The sequence below is a fragment of the Sciurus vulgaris genome, assembly GCF_902686455.1.
Source record: "Sciurus vulgaris genome assembly, chromosome: 7".
Classification (NCBI taxonomy): Eukaryota; Metazoa; Chordata; class Mammalia; order Rodentia; family Sciuridae; genus Sciurus; species Sciurus vulgaris.
The window spans coordinates 79,158,166-79,174,596 of record NC_136467.1 but is presented as its reverse complement, the minus strand read 5'-3'; the positions used below and the strand labels follow the sequence as shown (position 1 = coordinate 79,174,596).

At 37.3% G+C, this 16,431-nt stretch overlaps 1 protein-coding gene across 4 annotated transcripts in view; it reads left to right on the top strand.

The window, feature by feature from the left end:
• LOC306666309 (cytochrome b5 reductase 4) overlaps window positions 1-16,431 on the top strand; it is an 86,168-nt gene that overhangs the window by 68,807 nt on the left and 930 nt on the right. For 3 of the 4 annotated variants that reach the window (XM_079148289.1, XM_079148291.1, XM_079148288.1), the window contains 2 exons: window positions 5,952-6,116; window positions 13,800-16,077. In XM_079148289.1, the coding sequence (XP_079004415.1) occupies window positions 5,952-6,116; window positions 13,800-13,941 (307 nt within the window). In that variant the 3' untranslated portion in view covers window positions 13,942-16,077. Of the gene's footprint in view, window positions 1-5,951; window positions 6,117-13,799; window positions 16,078-16,431 lie in introns of those variants that run through there. The other variant, XM_079148290.1, reaches the window with a different exon arrangement.

Here is a 16,431-nt window from a genome sequence, read left to right as displayed (position 1 = left end):
GTTAAGCCCTTACTAGGAAACAAAAAGGCCTTGCCTGTGTAGATGGCTTGGGAATAGTTATCAAGAATTTTACTATAATCTGAGGTTTTATGTAGAAATAAGAGAATCCTAGCCTTAAAAGTTTATTGATTGATTTTGATAGTACTTGTTCAGTCAAAAACATAATTGCTTGTCCTATACCTAAAAGAAAAGTAAAAGTTCAGATTCAGTAGCAAATGGTTTTAATTAGTCACACCTGTATTTTAGTTAGCTTTTAAGGCTATTAATTTTAAAATATATTTTAAATCATCCTTTCCCACATCTTGACTCCCCTGTATCACTTATAGTTTTTGATAATAAAGTTTCTGATGACAAAATGTATTACTAGAATACGTTTTCCTGATTCAATTATTATTGAATTGTAAATAATTTTTAAAATGCTCTGAAATTCTATGGTTAAAAAAAATTGAGATGCTCTCTAGAATTAGGTCTCATCTTTCTACCAAGTCTTTTGTGAAACAAGGAAGGATAGGAAGGGTAGATACTGAAGCTGATATATGATCTAATATTTTCATTGGTCCTCAGAGTTTATCAGATAATATTATTACAAATAAAATTCTTTGAAATATCATTATGAAATTGAAATCGTTAACTTTGTGATTTGGGCAAGTAACTTGTTTGATTGGGCCTCACTTTTTCTATCTGTGCAACAGACACATTAATACCTACATCATAGGGAATGGGAAACCATGTGTTAGCATGTGCAGATGCCCGGTCTATAATTAGCATGTTTTTAACAGTTGCATTTATTCTTTCCTGAAATATGTGTGAGCATCTACAGTGTGCTTATCTATACATAAGAGTAAAACAATAATAAGATATTGTGTTGCCTGTTTTCTAATGCAGGGCATGGATTTTGTCTTTTCACTTTCCCTTATTGCTGCATTCTTTAAAATTGGGAAAAACAGGAACTTCAGAGTCATTTTTAGAATATTTCTATTTCAATCCAATTTTCATGTCATTAAGTATGAAATCTGAAAAGAAAAACAGCTTATCTGAATTTTATCCAAGTATGTTATTATACTTGATTGCTAACACCAGAAGTTGAAATTCAGTTCATAGCATTCCAAGTCTAGAAAAATCTTACATGTTTATTTTTCTTAAGAAAAATGAGAAGAAGAAAAAAGATTAGGCAGATATATGCAGTAACAGATCTAGTTAATGACTATGTGAAAAATCCAAATTAAATTTCACTTATTTTTTAAGTTAATGTCACAGTGACTATTCTTATTATAACTACATTTTCTACTTAATGTATTCTGTGTATAAAATATTTTCTGTCTCAGTGGTTCTCAACCTAGAGCAACCACAATGTGCCTCAGGGATATTTATGTTCAGAGATTATTTTGATTATCATAGTTGGAGGGGGATGTGCTACTGACATCTACTTGGTAGAAGCCAGGAATGCTGCTAAACTTCCTACAATGCACAGAACAGCCCCCCAAAACAGAATATGTAACTCAAAATGCTTATATTGCTGGTTGGGAAACCTGTAATATAACATGATTTTTAATAATAGTATTGTATTCAATCAAGTGAACACATCATAATTTAAGTAAGCCCCTACTATTTTATATAGTGACTAAAAGTTATTCTGTACTTACTTTAACTATTCAGGATAAAAAAAATCCATCAGAAAAATCAATAGATCAAAGTATTCTAAGGCTGTTGATACATTTTAACAAACAGTCTCTGAAAAGTAAAGTATTTAAAACAGAATATTGTACCCAACACACTTAATAGTGTTATTTTTTTCTTTAGAGATGGTAGAGAGCTCAGGGGTTGAGGAATAGGGGAAGGAGAAAAGAGAAAGGAAAGAATTACAAACAGCAAGGAAATGGGTCACAAAGGACCAAGGTTCATTTACCAGTTATGTGCACCAAAAGAAGATCATTCACTTTACTTTAAGCATTTCTGTTTCCAAAATGTGCTTGACATCAGGAAAATATACAAAATAAGACTACTCTAGTGGTGGAGAAGTTCTGACAGGCATCAATAACTGTAAATTCTCTGCCTTAAGAGGAATAGGTAACCTCGTGGAAGTAGGGAGAAGGAGTAATTATACTTCATGAGAATGAGGAAATCAGTGCTTCATGCAAGAAGGGACTTTTGAGCTGGGCTTTGGGAAAACAATTACCATTTATGTGAACAGGCAAAGAAAATATGAGTAGTAACAATAAAGACATAAGGGTCAGAATGCTCATGTGTTTTAGTGACGAATGGAGTTTTATTCCTAGTATTTTTCTTTAGCTAGAAAAACAGGAAAAATGGAGCCTCAAGTATTCTGAAATGGTAATCCATTGGCAATGAGAAACCACTGAAGCTTTTTAAGCAAAGTTACAAATTTGAATCTGGGTTTTTAGGAATACTAATATGGCAGTGGTGTGTCAGATTAAGGCTGAGAGTTGTGTTTTAGACAAGAGATATAAGGACCTGATTTGGAGTTGTGGCAGTTGAAATAGGAGATATGTGAGAAATACAAAGGAGGGGGTAGATTTTCGAAGCTGATTGGCTGGAGTGGTTAGATATGCAGGCTTTGCTTTTGATTTTCAATGAATGAGTACATTTATATTTCAAGTCTTTTTCATCTCAGGTCACCATCAGGCTAATTTAAAATAAAAATTTTTAGCAAGCTTACTTGCTTTCATTGACATTTTAGACAACATAGGCATTCATCAGAAGCAATAAGCAAGCATGTTCTTTCTCTCTCTCCACACAACGTTTTGCATTTTATAAGTAATCTGAATTTATTTCAAGAATCTTGGTCCTCTCTGGGTCTTCTGAAATCATAGGGCAAACAGGAGTTTCAGAATGTTTACTCATGTTCCCTCTCATGCCTCTAGCAACTCAGTACTGTGATTGTTTCTGACAGCAGGTTAGCCTTCATTCAGAAAAAATCCAGGACAGTGGATTCCACAGGCACTATCTGTGTCTTGATATGTTATAAGAAATCCTTTATTAAAGAATTCTTGATCTTAACTTGGAATTGTTCCTGCTCTGTTTGAGCAATTTTGCCTTCCTGCAAAGAAGATAAGCAGGATAGCACCCTCTGGTAATCCTTAAATCATATCCATGCTGCCTGTTCACTTTTTCCATTATGTGCCTAAAATTTTTTGCTATGTGAATAAACAGAAAATGCACAAGAAGTTTATTTTGTTTATGTGTTTATATAAGTATCTCTGTTATTTATCACCATCTAGTAGATGTCTGCAAAAAATATGCCTCTAATTAGGCTTTTTTTTTTTTTGGCAAGCATTACAGTAAAGGAAAATTATGAATAGGTACTTATTGCAGATTACAGGGACTTTACCATTCATTTATGTATTTTAGCAATTTCTTTCAATGATAGGTCTTTTGGAAATGGGGCCAGAGGAGAACATCTATTATCTTTTTTTTAATTAAACAGGGCACTTTCCATCTTTTACCCAAATGTCTAGAATTGGAAGACAGTGGTTCTTCAACTGCTATTGGTTTCCCTTTGATAATCTGTTGAAATATTATGAACTTCTTTCCCAGAAAAATATACTTATTAAATCATGTACATTTATATATATAATTTCATAGATGATAGCACATGGCCTTGTTTTTCCAAGTACAGATTTTATTTTTAGCTAGTATTTTGTAAATCAGTTCCTTCATTCACTTGATGAATATTTTTTGTACACGTATATTGAGCTAGACCTGTGTGCAGTATTGAATAAGGCAGACAGGGACTCTGCCCTTATGGAGCAGTAAGCAAATATACTTTCTGAAATTATGTGACCCTATCTTTATTTTAAGTTCCAGGAAGGAAAATATAGACTAGTGAAAGAAATTATAGGTTGAGTATCATGTATCCAAAATGCTTGAACCAGAAGTATTTCAGATTATGAAGTTTTTCAGATTTGGGAATATTTGCATAGATTTACTGGTTGAATATCTCTAATCTGAAATCTGAAATGCTCTAAAATCTGAAACTTTTGAGAATCATGTTGGAGTTCAAAAAGTTTTGGACTTTGGAGCACTTGGGGTTTTGGGTTTTCAGATTGGAGATGTCCATCCTATATTTGGTGAAGCTGTTCTGTGTAAGGTAGATTTGAATCTTTGCTAATGCTAAACGGGGAACCTTGAAGGTAAGAACTAAAATATAATTCTGTAGGTGTTGAGAGTATTAAAAATTTTAAAAAAGCAGATTGTTAGGATTGTAAGAGATTATGTAGATTCCCCATCTACATCTGCATCTTGTTGCACATATGGGCCCATATGACCAAGAGGCTAGGGTCTGTTCACAGAGCTGTATTGTTTCTCTATCCCCCAGCCAGGACTCTTATTTTGGTAGGGGGCAGTAGTAAGTGGAGATTGAATCAGGGGCACTTGACCACTGAGCCACATCCCCAGCCCTATTTTGTATTTTATTTAGAGAAAGGGTCTCACTGAGTTGTTTAGCGCCTGGTGCTGTTACTGATGCTGGTTTTGAACTCTTGATTCTCCTGTCTCAGTGTCCCAAGCCACTGGAATTATAGGCGTGAGCCACCACACCAGGCCCAGCTGGCACTCTTATTTCATCTGCTGCTTGGCCAGGATGGTCAATCCTGGAAACCCTAACCCAACTGAGGCATAGTGATGTGAAGGCAGCTATGCCAGCCATGTTGTGTTTCTCTTCTCATATTCGGTTCCCTTGTTCCCTCACACATGAAGCTGTTCATTTCAACTTTTTTCTTAAGTTTATATTAACGTATAACCAATTCCTACTATTCTTCAGAAAATATCTCAGTACTGACTAGAATATGTAGAAATGCATTTTATTTGATGCTATTAAAAATAGTAAACACAGTAAACTGTGTTTACTAAAATGGAACAAACATGTACAACATAAACTTTTTAATTTACTATAACTTTTAACCGTGTAATAAATAAACCATTTATTTAAAGCCTGTGGGAAGATATGGTCAGAAATTACATTGTGAGACTTGGTTTGATGTTCTTTCCCATTTTAATTCTGTACCCTTTCTTTTGCTTTCATCTGTTTGATTCCATTGCATTTAAGTGCTCCTGTGTGTTGGCTACTAGGGATACAGTGATAGACAAAGCAGGCACAGTTCCTGCTCTTGTGAAGTTTATGACCTAACAGAGAAGGTAGACAATTAAAATAGATGAGTGAGCTTATACTTACAACCTGAAGTAAGGGCTATGAAGAAAAGAAAAATATTTTCACAGCTTGTAATAATATAAGACCCTAGACTGGTGGGGCCACAGCACTTCCCTATGGGCATGATATCTGAACTAAGAACAGAAGAATGTAGAAGTATTACAGAGAGAAGACTGAGAACAGGCCATATGGTGGCAGTGAAGATGGAGAGAAGTAGGCAGAGGGTTAGGAGTGAGGACTTGGTGATGAATTGGGTGTAGAGGGTGAGGCAAAGAGTGATTACCAGAATAAAATGTAGGTTTCTGGCTAGTGCAACCATGTGAACTGGTGCCTTTCACAGAATTTCATCAAGTGTGCAGCTGGAAGACAGCAACAGTAAAAAGTCAAATGGGATTCTTAGTCTAGAAGTCATAAAAGATGTTTGAGCCAGAGATTAAAATACACATGTCACTGGAAATTGTTCTGTACTGTGATTTATGCAAGCAGATTATTAATAGAAGTATGGGGTTCTCTGAGATCCCTTGGAGTTCTCTTTCTAATGAGTTTATTAAAAAATGCCAATTTACTTTCCTTGTCTTTAGGAAAGCTAATCCTTACTAAATATAGATTTATCTGTATGTTTGGTTAGATCTTTACTTATAGTCTGTTCCACTGGTTTTCTAGCAAGTATATATCACTCTTGATATATTTAGTTGTTCTTTAGAGGAGGTATTTTATTGAACTTGAAACATGCTAATAATATGTTTAAAATAATAGACTTTTTAAAACTACTTCTTTCCCCTAGATTTGATGTTGAGTTTGTTCTCTCAACCCCTTCTTCTGAATGGAATGGCAAACAGGGACACATTTCACCAGCTCTTCTTTCTGAATTTTTGAAGGGAAATTCAGAAAAATCCAAAGTCCTCCTTTGCATCTGTGGACCAACGCCATTTACAGAACAAGGAATAAGGTGAGTAGCAGCATGGTGGGGAAACCCTGAAATGAAGATCCTGCCTGAAAAGCAGTCAACTGATCTCTCATTCCTTCTGCTCATTTGTACCTACACTTTACTAATCTGTTGTTATGGCTTTGGAAAACAGCGAAATTTGAAAGGTTGAAGGCCAGGATCATGTGTAGTGTTAAATATGAACATAGACATAAGACACAGCTGGCACTCTGTGATCCCTGCCAGTGGCTGGCCGTACGCCTGCACTTCCACCAAAGCTTTATAATTTGAATAGTAATTATTAAGCATTTTGTCTCATTGTAGCTTTCAATCTTCATTCTTGCAACTGGGTAAAAACTAGTAATAAAAAGAGTGATTGAAAACTAGGCAATTAGACACAAAGAAATTAGAACATAGAAAAGTTAAGACTAGTAGTTGAACCCAGATAATAAATAATCAATGGTAGTACCATTTTATTTGAAATTCACCTTGATATGATTTATTTCTAAATGACACTATAAAATATTTGGTTGAATACAGCCAGTATTCAGTTTTTAGATGATTTTGAAATATGGCTGCCTTAAATGTCCTGTTTTTCCTTGTTCAGTACATGACTCTGAACCTGACATTTCCTAGATAATTTATTTTTATCTTGTGATTTTATTTTTATTTTAATTATAAAAAAGATTGATCCTAGTCAGTAAGTTATTTAATGTTTTTTTATTGTAAACAAATGGGATACATGTTGTTTCTCTGTTTGTACATGGCGTAAAGGCATACCATTTGTGTAATCATAAATTTACATGGGTAATGTTTTTTGATTCATTCTGTTATTTTTTCCCTTCCCCCCAGCCCTCCCACCCCTCTTTTCCCTCTATACAGTCCTTCCTTCCTCCATTCTTGTCCCCCTCCCTAACCCTAACTCTAACCTTAACACTAACCCCTCCCTCCCCCCATTATGTGTCATCATCCACTTATTAGCGATATCATTCGTCCTTTGGTTTTTTGAGATTGGCTTATCTCACTTAGCATGATATTCTCCGATTTCATCAATTTGCCTGCAAATGCCATAATTTTATCATTCTTTGTGGCTGAGTAATATTCCATTATATATATATGCCACAGTTTCTTTATCCATTCATCAATTGAAGGACATCTAGGTTGTTTCCACAATCTGGCTATTGTGAATTGAGCAGCTATGAACATTGATGTGGCTGTATCTCTGTAGTATCCTGATTTTAAGTCCTTTGGGTATAGGCCAAGGAGTAGGATAGCTGGGTCAAATGGTGGTTCCATTCCAAGTTTTCTAAGGAATCTCCACACTGCTTTCCAGAGTGGCTGCACTAATTTTCAGCCCCACCAGCAATGTATGAGTGTACCTTTATCCCCACATCCTCTCCAACACCTGTTGTTGCTTGTATTCTTGATAATCGCCATTCTAATTGGGGTGAGATGGAATCTTAGGGTGGTTTTGATTTGCATTTCTCTTATTACTAGAGATGTTGAACATTTTTCCATATGTTTGTTGATTGCTTGTAGATCTTCTTCTGTGAAGTGTCTGTTCATTTCCTTAACCCATTTGTTGATTGGATTATTTGTATTCTTGGTGTAGAGTTTTTTGAGTTCTTTATATATTCTGGAAATTACTGCTCTATCTGAAGAATGAGTGGCAAAGATTTTCTCCCACTCTGTAGGTTCTTTCTTCGCATTGCTGATAGTTTCCTTTGCTGAGAAAAAGCTTTTTAGTTTAAATCTATCCCAGTTATTGATTCTTGCTTTTATTTCTTGTGCTATGGGATTCCTGTTGAGGAAGTCTGGTCCTAAGCCGACATGTTCAAGATCTGGACCTACTTTTTCTTCTATAATCTGCAGGGTCTCTGGTCTGATTCTGAGGTCCTTGATCCATTTTGAGTTTAGTTTTGTGCATGGTGAGAGATATGGGTTTAGTTTCATTCTGTTGCATATGGTTTTCCAGTTTTCCCAGCACCATTTATTGAAGAGGCTATCTTTTCTCCATTGCATATATTTGGCCCCTTTGTCTAGTATGAGAAAATTGTATTTATTTGGGTTTGTGTCCGTGTCCTCTATTCTGTACCATTGATCTACCTTTCTATTTTGGTACCAATACCATGCCGTTTTTGTTACTATTGCTTTGTAGGATAGTTGAAGTTCTGGTATTGCAATACCCCCTGTTTCACTCTTCCTGCTAAGGATTGCTTAAGCTATTCTGGGTTTCTTATTCTTCCAGATGAATTTCATAATTGATTGCTCTGTTTCTGTAAGGTACGTCATTGGGATTTTAATTGGAATTGCATTGAATCTGTATATAGCACTTTAGGTAGTATGGCCATTTTGACAATATTAATTCTTCCTATCCAAGAACATGGGAGATCTTTCCATCTTCTAAGATTTTCTTTAATTTCTTTCTTTAGTGTTCTGTAATTCTCATTGTAGAGGTCTTTCACCTCTTTTGTGAGACTGATTCGCAAGTATTTTATTTTTTTTGAGGCTATTGTGAATGGGGTAGTTTTCCTAATTATACTTTCCAAAGATTCATCACTTATGTATAAAAATGCTTTAGATTTATGTGCATTGATCTTATATCCCGCTACTTTACTGAATTCACTTATGAGTTCTAAAAGTTTTCTGGTGGAATTTCCTGGTTCCTCTAAGTATATAATCATATCATCAGCAAATAGGAATAGTTTGAGTTCTTCTTTTCCAATTGGTATCCCTTTAATTTCTTTGGTTTGTCTAATTGCTCTGGCTAGAGTTTCAAGGACAATATTGAATAGAAGTGGTGAAAGAGGGCATCCCTGCCTTGTTCCAGTTTTTAGGGGGAATGCTTTTCAGTTTTTCACCATTTAGAATGATATTAGCCATGGACTTAGCATAAATGGCCTTTACAATGTTAAGGAATGTTCCCACTATCCCTATTTTTTCTAGTGTTTTGAGCATGAAGGGGTGCTAGATTTTATCAAATACTTTTTCTGCATCTATTGAAATAATCATGTGATTCTTGACTTTAAGTCTATTGATATGGTGAATTACATTTATTGATTTCCTGATGTTGAACCAACCTTGCATCCCTGGGATGAAACCCATTAGATCATGGTGCACTATCTTTTTAATATTATTTGTATGCAATTTGCTAAAATTTTGTTGAGAATTTTTGCATTGATGTTCATTAAGGATATTGGTCTGAAATTTTCTTGATGTGTCTCTGTCTGGTTTAGGTATCAGTGTGATATTGGCTTCATAGAATGAGTTTGGGAGGGGTCCCTCCTCTTCTATTTTATGCAATACTTTGAGAAGTATTGGAACGAGCTCTTCTTTAAAGGTTTTGTAGAACTCAGCTGAGAACCCATCTGGTCCTGGATTTTTCTTTGTTGGTAGGCTTTTGATGACTTCTTCTATTTCATTACTTGAAATTGGTCTATTTAAATTGTGTATGTCCTCTTCGTTCAGTTTAGGCAATTCATATGTCTCTAGAAACCTGTTGATGTCTTCAAAATTTTCTATTTTGTTGGAGTATAGATTTTCAAAATAGCTTCTAATTATGTTTTGTATTTCACTCGTGTCTGTTGTAATATTTTCTTGTTCATTCCGAATTTTAGTGATTTGGGTTTTCTCTCGTCTTCTCTTTGTTAGTGTGGCTAAAGGTTTATCAATTTTGTTTAATTTTTCAAAGAACCAACTGTTTATTTTGTCAATTTTCTGTATTGTTTCTTTTGTTTCAATTTTGTTGATTTCAGCTCTGAGTTAAACTATTTCCTGTCTTCTACTACTTTTGGTGCTAGTCTGTTCTTCTTTTTCTAGGGCTTTGAGCTGTAGTGTTAGGTCGTTATTTGTTGAGTTTTACTTCTTTTATTAAATGCACTTCAAGAAATAAATTTTCCTCTAAGTACTGCTTTCATAGCGTCGCAGAGATTTTGATATGATGTTTCTTTGTTCTCATTTACCTCTAAGAATTTTTTAATTTCCTTCCTAATATCTTCTATCCATTCATCATATAATATAGCATATTGTTTAATCTCCAGGTGTTGGAGTAGTTTCTATTTTTTACTCTTCCATGTATTTCTAACTTCAATCCATTATGATCTGATAGAATACATGGTAGTGTCTCTATCTTCTTGTATTTGCTAACATTAGCTTTGTGGCATAATATATGGTCTGTTTTAGAGAAGGATCCATGTGCTGCTGAGAAGAAAGTGTATTCGCTCTTGGTTGGATGGTATACTCTATAAATGTCTGTTTCGTCTAAATTTTTTATTGTGTTATTGAGATCTATGGTTTCTTTGTTCAATTTTTGTTTGGGAGATCTGTTCAGTGGTGAGAGAGGCGTGTTAAAATCACCTAGTATTATTGTGTTATGGTCTCTTTGGTTTCTGAAATTGAGAAGGATTTGTTTGACATACGTGGATGAGCCACTGTTTGGGGCATAGATGTTTATGATTGTTATATCTTGCTGATTTATGCTTCCCTTAAGCAGTATGAAATGTCCTTCTTTATCCCTTCTGACTAACTTTGGTTTGAAGTCCACATTATCTGATATGAGGATGGACATTCCAGCTTTTTTGCTGAGTCCATGTGCATAGTATGTTTTTCCCCACCCTTTCGCCTTTCGTCTATGGGTATCTTTTTCTATGAGGTGAGTCTCTTGTAAGCAACATATTCTTGGATTTTTTTCTTTTTAATCCAATCTGCCAGTCTATGTCTTTTGATTGATGAATTCAGGCCATTAACATTCAGGGTTATTATTGAGATATGATTTGTATTTCCGGTCATTTGGTTCATTTTTTAAAATTTTATTTATTTATTTGCTTGACACAACTTGTTTCCTCCTTTATTTGACAATTCCTTTAGGATAATTTCTCCCTTTGCTGATTTGCTTCTCTGTTTTTCATCTCTTCCTCATGGAATATTTTGCTGAGAATGTTCTATCATGCCGGCTTTCTTTTTGTAAATTCCTTTAGCTTTTGTTTATCATGGAAGGATTTTATTTCATCGTCAAATTTGAAGGTAAGTTTCGCTGGGTTTAAGATTCTTGGTTGGCCTCCATTTTCTTTCAGGGCTTGAAAAATGTTGTTCCAGGCCCTTCTAGCTTTTAGGGTCTGGATTGAAAAATCTGCTGATATCCGTATTGGTTTCCCCCTGAATGTAATTTGGTTCTTTTCTCTCACAGCCTTTAAAATTCTGTCTTTGTTTGTATGTTAGGTATTTTCATAATACTGTGCCTTGGTGTGGGTCTGTTGTAATTTTGTGTATTTGGAGTCCTATAAGCCTCTTGAACTTGATTTTCCATTTCATTCTTCAGAGTTGGTAAATTTTCTGATATTATTTCATTGAATAGATTGTTCATTCCTTTGGTTTGTTTCTCTAAGCCTTCCTCAATCCCAATAATTCTTAAATTTGGCCTTTTCATGATATCCCATAGTTCTTGTAGATTCTGTTCATGATTTCTTACCATCTTCTCTGTTTGTTCAACTTTGTTTTCAAGGTTAAATATTTTGTCTTCAATGTCTGAGGTTCTGTCTTCCAGGTGTTCTATCCTATTGGATATGCTTTCTATGGAGTTCTTAATTTGGTTTATTGTTTCCTTCATTTCAAGGATTTCTGTTTGGTTTTTTTTTTTTCAATATCTCTAACTCTTTATTGAGATGATCTTTTGCTTCCGGTATTTGCTCTTTTAACTGTTGATTGGTGCGATCATTCAGTGCCTGCATTTGCTCTTTCATCTCATCATTCAATTCCTGCATTTGCTCTTTCATCTCATCGTTTGCTTCCTGGATCATTTTAATTATGTACATTCTGAACTCCTTTTCTGTCATTTCTTCTGCCATGCTGTCATTGGGTTTTATTGATGTAACATCTAGATTTGTTTGAGGCATTTTCTTCCCTTGTTTTCTCATATTGTTTAGGTATCAGTGGACCGCTGAGATATTGCAGATTTCCTCTATTGACTTATAATGTCCCTGAAGATTTCTAGTATATCCCCTCTTAGCCTTCAGTAGGCTGAAGTCTTGGAGGAAGTTGATAGTGCGGTGCTCTACAAGGAAGCTGCCTCTCTAGGGGTGGTGGCCTTCAGGTGGGGTATATTCCCTGCTAGTGGGCAGAGGTGCCTCCACTTGTTAACCAATGGTCATCCAAAGGTGAACTAGGCTGTGGGCTTAGGCAAGGCCTCTTTGGGCCTGTGTGTTTGGTTTTACCGTCCTTGTGGGAAAACCTCACCTGGCAGGGAAGACTCACCCAGTAGGGGGGTCTCGCTGGTCAGTTCCCCTCCTAGAAGTTCCCCTCAATCTACAACTACCGCCTGGGCTGGGCTGCCTTTCTCTGCAACGTTCCTAGGCCTGGGCCTAGGAGCCTCACTCTTCACAGACGAGTCTCCTTAGGCTGCCTCTCCTCAGAGAATGTGCCCACAGTCCTGGAACCTTCGCTCCGCCCCTCAGCGTGTCTCTGTGCGGCTCTTCCACCAAGAAGCCTCCTAGGTCCAGGGACCCTGCTCTGCACCTAATCGCCTGGCTATGCGGCCCCTCCTCTGAGCAGCCACCTGGAGCCCCGTACAATCGCTCTTAGTCCCAGCAACCCGCCGCACTCCTCTTCCTCCAGACAGCCGTCCAGTGTTCCGGTGCGGTCACTAGGAGTCCAAGCAACTCACTGCATGCCTCCTCCTCCCACCAACCGCCCGTAGCCCTGGGCAGTCACTCTGAGTCCAAGTGACCCGCCCCCTTCCTCCTCCTTCTCCTCCGTGTAGCCTCCCGGGTGTTCAGGAACGGTCTCTCTGAGTCCAAGCGACCCGCTGCACGCCTCCTCCAGGCAGCCGCCCGGAGCTCTGGTGCAGCCACTCCGAGATCAAGCCACCTACCACGCTCCTCCTCCGGGCAGCCCCCCGGTGTTCAGGAGCGGTCGCTTTGAGTCCAAAGAACTCACCACTCGCCTCCTCCTCTGAGCATCTGCCTGGAGCTCTGATACAGTCACTCTGAGTCCAAGCGACCCACCGTGCTCATCCTCCTCCTCCGGGCAGGCCCCAGTGTTCAAGAGTGGTTGCTCTGAGTCCAAACAGCTCGCCGCCACGCAGCTCCTCCTCTGGCAACCGCCTGTAGCTCTGGTGCAGTCACTGCGAGTCCAAGCGACCCACCATGCTCCTCTTCCTCCTCTGGACAGGCCCCGGTGTTCAGGGTTGGTTGCTCTGAGTCCAAGCAGCTCCTCCTCTGGGCAGCCGCCTGGAGCCACAGTGGTTGCTCCGAGTCCAAGCGCTGTGCTGAGCGGCCTCCTCTATGATGCTCCCAGTTGTCCAAGTTCACTGCTCCAGCAGGGGGAGGGGTGTCTCGCCGGGCAGCTCTACTTCACAAAGTTCCCTGCGTTCTGGGACTATCACCCCATCCGGGACGCCTCCTCAATGGGAGAGACTCACCCGGTTGCTTTGAGTTGGTCCCAAAGTCTCTCAATATCTCCTCTTTTGAATCCTGAGTCCTGGAGCAACAAGAAATGCAGCCACCCTCTAGTCCGCCATCTTGAAAACCCTAATAGTCCAGTTATTTAATTTTTTAGGAAAAAAGCTGGAGCTACATTGTTTTACTTTATTGACACTGTTATTTTAGAAGTAGCTCAGTGAGTACAAATTGCAGTATAATAATACTTTTAAATGATTGGAATCATAAACCCTTCAATATTGAAAGACTAGCTGAGAAGGAATCTCTTTTGCAGCCATCCTGGTAGAAGTAGATTATCTCCCTCCATGAATGATGGGCTGTTTGAGGGCAGATACCATGTCTTCTTCATTGTGGTTTCTGATAAGATAAAGATAGCATTTTCCTTGCATACTGGAGCCTCAGTGTATATGCATTAAATAAAAGATGGTCATGATCTTAGTAGTTTTGTATTTTAAAAGTCTACTGTAATCTGTGTAGTTCTCTTTTCTCAGTTTTGCCTCAGAGCTAATATTTCAGTACTATACTAGCTGGTGTACCCAGAAAGCCCAGGAGAGTCATTAATCATTACAGATGGATCCCCCTGATATTATTCACCCTCAATCATGCTGCATAGAGTTGCCTTTTGAGATATAACTTGATTCAAATCAGTACTTGCAATTCATAACATCTAGCCTTGCAATTCTTAGTTTATGATTCATTTCTTTGATTTCCTTGTCCTCACCATCTTAATGGATGTCATGTGTCTTTTTTCATTGATAATTACATGAGTCTTTTATTATATCATAGTTTTTGTTCTGTAAAATGACTATTTCTTTGACATACCATTCCTAATACCTTGAAAGTTAATCTCATTTCTGCCACACAGGTTATAAGAAGTTGACCCTCCGTGAATTCCACCTCCATAGATTTAATCAATCATGAATCAAAAATATTTGAAAAACATTGCATCTGTATTGAATATGTATGGACTTTCTTGGTCATTATTTCCTAAATAATTTAACAACTATTTACATAACAGTTATATTATTGTAGATACTATAAGTCATTTAGAGATTATTTAAATTTAATATGTGAGGATGTACTACATTGGATGCAAATATTTTGCCATTTCATATAGAGGACTTGAGCATCCATAAATTTTGGCATCTACATTGTGCCTAGAACTAGTCTCCTCCTGTACCAAGGGGCAACTGTATGAACATCCCAAACATATTCTGCATATTTTGTAAACTTTGTTAATTTTTTTGATATGATAACAGAGAAAGACTTAGAATCCTATTTTTTTTTTTAAATGCAGACAAACAGCTCCCAACTACTTGGCCAATAATGATTCTTTGATCTACTAACTACCCACTTTATTACAGAGACAAATAAAACAATCTTGACTTTGAAGACCCACACTGTCTGGTGGTAGAAACAAACATATATAACAAAATATGACTCAGAATATCATAAGTACTCTTACTAGAGATAAAATCAATTATAGAAATTCAAAGAGAGAGAAGCTACCTTTACCTAGGGGTGTGTGTACTCAGAAGACAGGCACAGCATGGTTAGAAAAGACCCTATGCTTAAAGATGACTAAAATGTTCCCAATCAGATGGTACTACAAGCAGAGAAAGGAGTGGGGCAGATGCATTAAGGGTACAGTTTTGACTAGAGTGAAGTTTCATAGTGGGAGGGGACAGGATGCATGGCTAAAAAGCTAGGATGACTCAGATAGGGAGAGGCTTACTGCTGCTTCAGGACTTCTATGTTGTACTGGCCCTTCATGTGAATATGTGTGTGCTCTGGAAGCTGCCAGTGGGGTTTTAATTCCAGTCCTACCACTTACAGTCATCTTGCAGTCATTTGCTGGGTGTCCTTAGGCCAGCTATTTACTCTTTCTAAGCTTTAGTGCACTTGCCTATAAACAGGAATGAATAATGATACTTAATGTGAAGTGCATAGTACTGTAACTAACTGCACATAGTACTGTAAGTACTGAACAAATGACTTATTTTCAGCAGCATTTGAAACAGTCATTTCTAAGTCTCCATTTTTACTGTTTTCCAAGTCGAATTATATTTTAGCAATATGTCTTCTTTTCCTACTTAGGGAGAATGAAAATAGAATTTCAGGGGAATCAACTTTGAAAACTGGTGCATAAAGGGAAAAAGCAAGCATTTATTCTGCTTTTCCTACATGAGCCATCCTACAGAATAGCCACATAATAATTTAGAAGTCTGTCTTTATAGAGTTCCTCAGTCAACAAATAAAGAATGATAGATGTAAAATATTGCCAATTTGGCACTTAATGAACTAATGTATCTATATATGGATCATCCATGATTGCCAGCATCCAGTAAGGAGAGGTATTATATATTGTGTGCCTCTGACTGGAAAACACTACCTATAAAAACCTTACCACAAAGAATTAAACCTGCTGGCCACAGTGGTGCGTGCTGTAATGCCATTCACTTGGGAAGCTGAGGCAGGAGGATCCCCAGTTCAAAGCCAGCCTCAGCAACATGGCAAATCCCTAAGCAACTAAGTGAGACTCTGTCTCAAAAGACAAACAAATAAACAAACAAAAAATGGTTAGGGATGTGACTCAGTGGTAAAGTGCCCCTGGGTTCAATCCTTTGTACCAAAGAAAAACCTGTATCTGCTCAGGCTTCTAGATTCAGTTATTAAATTGTGGGGAATAAAAGAATATAGGATACATGTGACTCCATATGAAAGGGATGCAGCAAAATGAGGACTGTGGGAGACTCAAGAAATAAAATCCTGATTTTTTTTAACACACAGATTGTAGGATATGGTGGGCACTTGGCGGGTGTAAGGACATCCTATATATCAAAATATACCTAAAATACTCATCAGCTAATTGCAGTGAATAAATTGTGATTGAATCTTCACTCGAA